Source organism: Gekko japonicus, unplaced genomic scaffold (assembly GCF_001447785.1).
Source record: "Gekko japonicus isolate JY-2015 unplaced genomic scaffold, Gekko_japonicus_V1.1 scaffold698, whole genome shotgun sequence".
NCBI lineage: Eukaryota > Metazoa > Chordata > Lepidosauria > Squamata > Gekkonidae > Gekko > Gekko japonicus.
This window is the reverse complement of record NW_015168069.1, coordinates 806,315-812,989: the sequence shown is the minus strand read 5'-3', so window position 1 is coordinate 812,989 and position 6,675 is coordinate 806,315. Positions and strand designations below refer to the sequence as shown.

Below are 6,675 nucleotides of genomic sequence, written 5' to 3'. Positions count from 1 at the left end.
ACCCCCCCACCCCCAGCCCGTCACTGCACAATGCCTTTCCTTGATTTCCAGCATCTGGCCGCCAACTGGAATCGCATCAGGACCTCTAAGCGGACCGTTATCCATATCCCGTCATTAGGTAGAGGACTTTCTCTTTTCCCTTTTTTCCTCTGGATGTTTCAGCAACCTCTATTACCCACCACATTATGACTCCTTGATTGAGTTCAAGGAAGGCCCTTGTTTTATTCAAATTGGTCTCGGCAGGAAAATGTTGTCGACATGATGCGAGTAATAACGCAGGGCCTTCGCTCGAAACGGCGTTTAATTTGGGGATTAAGCAAATAAAGTCATTATGTAGAGGCCGCTATTCAGCCGAGAGGTGATTTGCTGTAATTCGCTTTCATCTGTATGAAATGAACTAAAAAGTTGTATTTCTCTCCCCCCCTCCTTTCCCTCTTCCTTCCTTCCCTCCCTCCCCTCGAAATAACAGATAATGTTTCCAGTCTTCTTTAATGACAGGGGGGGGGGGAGGACACAGGCTTGCCTGCTTTGTTGCTATTACGCCAATAAGCCGGGACGTTGCTCGCGCCCTGTTTTTAATCAAATGTGCAGTCAAAATGATAAGCTGCATTCTCTGAAATTATTTAGTTCTAATTACGAGCAGATGGGATGCTTTATTTCCACCTTGGGCGCCTGAGCAAAAGGAAATGCTGTGTGCACAAGAATAATTAAGAAGTTGAATAGTGGGGGTTTTTTTGCGCTTAAATAATCTGCAGTTTCGTGTTAATTAGCACTAATGTAATTATTTAATTACATTTATGAATTGGGGGGGCTTACAAGTCGCTTTCCTGCAAAGTGGAGGGGGGAGGCTTGGGTGTTCTATTCCCCCACCCCCCCCAGCAGGAAATGGTGGAAATGCTATGAAAACACGAGCTGTGGTCCCAGATTCAAAACAAAAAGGATTTCATAAAGCCATGTTGGTTTTGTTCAAAAGAGGGGGAACTGCGAAGGAGGTTCCCTCTCTTTTGTGTATACCTCTTTGCTCTTCTGATTTATGGATGTGAAAAGTTTGCCTGGCAGGACCTTGACCTGCGAAAGTCCATCCCGGGTGAATGTGCAGTTATCACATAGCTGTGCATGTGCCGATACCAAGGGGCACCACTTGCAAACTTTTATTTATACAAGGTTTTTCAGATCTCATGTGAATTTTTCAGATCTCTCACGTGCAGTTGAGAGCTTCCTTTTCCATTTTGATGTGTGTATTCGTGTTTTCAAATTTCAATACTTTCAATTCTAACAGAAAATGGGGTAGGCCAGAAAAACAAACTTTTTGTAGATCTTAGAAAATCAAGGATTCTTTTAGGCGTCCTTTGTAATCCTTTGATATTCTAAAAACAGAAGAACGTCTTTCAGGAAATATAATGCATTATCATTTGGCGTACCCCTTTAACATCTTCTTTCTTCTACCAAAATATACACCTTTAAAATTTATAGTTATGTGTTTATTTAAAACCTTTATACGTTGCCGCCTCGGAGACTCGCTCTGAATTATTTTTTTTGCAAATTATGCAAATATCTTGAAGATGAGCTATAAAGAAATGTTTTGTTGTCCATATTTTTCAGAAATGTTTGGTAGAAAATAAGGGTGTTATTCCAAAGAGGATCTTTGAGTTATACCACATGTTTTAAAGCAAAGTTTTAAGTGAGTCGATGCACGTTTTCCCCTTCAGAAATGTCCCTATGAGTTCAGTGGGGCTGAATCCCTTAATAGGTGTGTTTTGGATTGCTGCCTACGGCATGGATTTTACCTCCTTACAATAATTTTCGGCTGTGCTTTCTCGTTTTTTTTCTGTACCGCTAGCCGTACATTTACAAAATAACAGGCAAAAGCCCATTAGGTCACTTTTTTAAAAACCCTCAAAACCAAGATACCAATCAAGGCCAATGCAAAGTGAGTATTGTGTTTATTTAAATTGTTTTCATTTTTTTACCCTTGGGGTAGCAAGCTCAATCCGTGAACAGAGCGACTGGAAATCAGGCCCCATCCGTTCCCGTGCACACGTTTTAAGATCAGTTTCAGAGGGTGGCCGGGTTGTTCTGCATGTAGAACGGCGAAATTTGAGTCCCGTAGCACGGCTGAGACTAACAAAAGTGTAGGGGTATACGCTTTCGCGAGTTGACTCGTGGAAGCTTAGAACCCAAAGATCTTGTTGGTCTCAAAAGTGCTACGAGACTTGAATCGACGCGCTTAAGACCAGGTTGTCAGGTTCTCTGTGACCGCAAATGCTTTGGTTAAGACATTCTGACCTCTGTACTGGCATGTTGCCTTCCTGGGATGCTATTCCAGTGCCTGCAGATATTTTAGACGGGGACAATGCAAGCAGATGATGCATTTCGTCTTATATAAAGGTAGACCTAAACCGGGGCATCTGTTTTATCGCCTATTACTGTCCCGGCATTGTTTCCCTCCGAGAAGGATAAATTATTAGTATAATTTTTAGACTGAATATGTTAAGTGGTAATAAAAATAAAATAAAAGCGCACAAGATGTCTTTCCTTGATAAGTGCTGATCTTCGGAATGGTGACCTTGGGAAATCTAGATTATCGAAGAATTAAACAAGAAGGACCCAAGAAACCTGAAAGGAATACAACAAATATTAACTAATCTAAGACCGACGGTGAAAAATGCCAAATATGTGCTGACGATGGTGTAATGTATTTTCAGATAGTCAGCACATATTTGGTATTTTTTCACTGTCAAACTTAGGTTAATTGACAATATATATATTTTATTCCTTTTAAGGTTTTTTCGTTCTTTCTTTTGTTTGATTTTTCAGTAATTAGGTTTCCTTTCCTCTCCACTTCTTTTTTCTTTGTTGCCTAATTCCCGAGTGCCAAAGAATAGAGTCTTAAATATTAACATAATAGTTTCCACCAGTTCAGGGGATACTTCCCATTTTCTGGAGCCAAATAAATTGGAGGGATGGCTTTAGTGTTTGTTTGTTTTTTTAAAAAAAAACACACCTCTATTAAAATTATGCGTCTCTCTCTGCAGTACGTTTTACTGATATAAACCTTTCAAACTGACAAACTCAAATGACATTTTTAATTAGTTGAGGAGGTGATTAATTTTTCTCCAGCCACACTTCATAGTCAGTTGACCTGGATGGTGAAACTCCAAAGGAGCTGAAACTCATGGGTTTCTGAAAACGGTCCTTTCTTCACATCAGAGCTCCATTTCGTTTGCAGTAATTTGCATGGCGTAGTTGTTAGTGTGTCAGACTAGGATATGGAAGACCCAGGTTCAAATCCCCACTCTGCCACCGAGGCTCGCAGGGCCAGTCACACCCACTCAGCCTAGCCTACCTCACAGGGTTGTTGTGGGGACAAAATGGAGGAGAATGTTGTCAGCTGCTTTGGGTTCCTGTTGGGGGTGGTGGGGAAATGGAATATAAGTGCAGTAAGTAAATAATACCAAAGAGCAAACATGTGGCTTGCAGTAATTTCGGAATTTTTTTGGGGTGGTTTTGACATTGTTTTGCTGCTTGTTTTGTTTTTAAACGAGAGAAATTTGGGGCTGTTTTTAATCTGCCGCCTTGCCCAGTTGCATCCTCTTTTCTGCTGATCTCACCATGAGGAAATATTCCAGCTGCATGGGACTAGTTTTAAGGTTGCTAAGTAAACACATTAACAGAATACAGTTCCACCAATTGAGACATATCCTCCCCTTTCTTAATTTAATTTACGATTAAAAAAAATTGACACTGGCTTTGTAATGGCAGTGAGACATTCTGGTGCACATTGCCCAACCATTTTAGTTGGGAAAAGGGATTCTTGCTAATCTGAAACCTGGGCTATTTTGGTACATATCTTATTAAAACCGACCATATGCGGAAACTGCATATCTTGTGTGTGATTAGGTGAATGGTCCCACCCCCCTTCTCCCGCGTAAGGAGTTTTCTGCTTGGTTTTTCTGCATTGACTGGATCTCCGAGTTTCTAGCAGCTAAGATGTGTTTCCTAGGGTTGCCACCCTCCAGGTGGGGTCTGGTGATCTCCTGGATTTATAACTGATCTCCAAACTACAGAGATGAGTTCCCCTGGAAGAAATGGCCACTATGGCATTAGACCCCGTTGGGGTCCCTCTCTCAATCCCACCCTCCCCAAGCTCCACCCCCAGATCTCCAGGAAACTCCCAGTCTGGAGTTGGCCACCCTAGGTTGTCCCACCGGCATACAGCTGTATTTCAGTGGGACCCGGGACTTTGGAAACAAAACCTGACACCCCCCGTAGGCTAAGTGCGGCCACTGGACACAGATCTATTGGTGTTGCCATGGGCAAGTTCTTTAGACCCTGGAAGTGCATGATGTGCGTTAGTATCCTTGAACCTCAGTTCCCTATTATGTAAAGTTCTGCTTTGCACACAAAAGCTTACACTTTGTTGGTCTTAAAGGTGCCGCTGAACTCAAACTTTGTTTCGGTGAAGTTCTGTTCTTCACAAAAGCTCATTGGAAAATTGCAGATTTTGCACTTCCTTGAAGTTTCTTTTCTCTTTTAAAATGTTCTTGCAAAAAGGGGCACTTACGGGACCTTGCGATGCAGAGGGATAGCTCGCCTTCAGGTCTGAGTGACATCAGGTCTCGTTCAAAGGGTCCAGCACCTCACACGCCCCTCTTCTTCTCACGTACCAGTAAGACTAGATGAGTGTTGTCGTTCAGTCACACAGTCAAGTCCGATTCTTTGTGACCCCATGGACAAGATCTCGCCAGGCCCTCCTGTCTTCCGCCATCCTCTGAAGTTGGCTTAATTTCATGTTCGTTGCATCTATGACACTGTCTAACCATCTATTCTTTTGCCGTCCCCCCCCCCCGTCTTCTTTGACCTTCAATCTTTCCCAGCATCAGGGTCTTCTCCAGTGAGTGCTCCCTTCTCATTGGGTGGCCAAAGTATTTGAGCTTCAACTTCAGTATCTGGCCTTCCAGGGAACAGTCAGGGTTGATTTCTTTTAGGATTGACTGATTTGATCTTCTTGCATTCCAAAGGACTCTCAAGAGTCTTCTCCAGCACCATAGTTCAAAAGAATCTATTCTTCGGCGCTCGGCCTTCCTTATGGTCCAACTCTCGCAGCCATACATGACTACTGGGAATACCATTGCTTTGACCATGCGGACTTTTGTTGGCAGGGTGATGTCTCTACTTTTTATCATGCTGTTTAGGTTCGCCATCGCTTTCCTCCCAAGGAGCAGGCGTCTTTTAATTTCATGGCTGCAGTCACAGTCTGCGGTGATTTGATGACTAGGGAGCCATGTACCTGATGTTATCTGCAGGTCGTCTTGAAGAAACAGGCTCTGAAGAACTGCTCTTCCAAAAGCAGCATCAGTTTTAGCACAGTGCATCACCACCAGGAACTTCTCAAAGGCTGAAGTCAGTGAACCAATAGCAGACCTGCAGAGATATGTCACCAAGTATCTGGAGAAAGTGGCAGAATCAGGAGCCATAATGACCCTTTCACAGTACTAGCTTGCTTGATACGTTCGCATCAAACTTTAAAGCCAGGCATCTTTCCCGGCATTTGAAAGACATGTTTGCACTCACTGGAGAAAACCCTGATGCTGGGAAAGATTGAAGGTCAAAGAAGACGGGGACGGCAAAGGATGAGATGGTTAGACAGTGTCAGCGATGCAACGAACATGAAATGTAGGGAATGTGAAAGTGATCCTCATAGTTTGGGTCCCCAGCATAAGGCCACCAGCTCTACGTGGCACTGCTGTTACGTTGCACCTGAACCAGGCCTTTTAGAGGGCCATTCTCAAAGTAGGAGAACATCAGCAGAATTTCAGAGGGTGGCCCTATTGGTCTGCAACAGAAATGCAAAACTTGAGTCCAGTAGCCCCTTAGGGACCAACAAGAGTTTTGGGATATGAGCTTCCGGGAGTCAAAGCTCCCTATGTTTGATGCCGGTATATGACTATAAGGAAGGCCGAGCGCCGAAGAATAGATTCTTTTGAACGGGGGGGCTCTGCGTGTGTTGATGTGTCTCCTTCCTGACCAGCTCGCTTCTCTGCCTGGGTTGCTGAAGAGGATGCTCGGTCCTTCAGAGGCCTTCAGAGCGGCTGGCCTCACTGATTTCTTTCTGACCAAATGAGAAGGGAGCACTCACTGGAGAAGAAGACCCTGATGCTGGGAAAGATTGAAGGTCAAAGAAGACGGGGACGGCAAAGGATGAGATGGTTAGACAGTGTCATCGATGCAACGCACATGAAACTGAGCCAACTTCAGAGGACGGCGGAAGACAGGAGGGCCTGGCGTGATCTGGTCCATGGGGTCGCGAAGAGTCGGACTCGACTGTGCGACTGAACAACAATATGACGAAGGGAACGTTGACTGTGGAAAACTCCTACCCTGAAAACTCTCTAAGGTACTATTGGACTCGAATCTAGCTGATCAGCAGAGTGTGTTCCCCCCCCCACACACACACAAGCATCTAATAAGTGGGGAACAGAAAGAACTCCCCCCCCCAAAAAAAAAGTATTTCACTTTCCTTGCGATTTGTAACTTCCTTTGCCCGGATGAATCGCTTGTTACGTTCTACAAAAGTTTCTCCTTTCTCCGCTAATCCATGCCACCTCACTGCATTCCTTTCAGATCATTAATGCCATCTGATCTGGTCACAGAGGCTGCCCTCTTAAGTTCCTT

At 44.0% G+C, this 6,675-nt stretch overlaps 1 protein-coding gene across 1 annotated transcript in view; it reads left to right on the top strand.

The window, feature by feature from the left end:
* Positions 1 to 6,675, top strand: part of IQCH (IQ motif containing H) — a 129,100-nt gene that overhangs the window by 33,555 nt on the left and 88,870 nt on the right. The window contains exon 11 of the mRNA XM_015414596.1: positions 52 to 118. Coding sequence (XP_015270082.1) covers positions 52 to 118 — 67 coding nt within the window. The remainder of the gene's footprint in view (positions 1 to 51; positions 119 to 6,675) is intronic.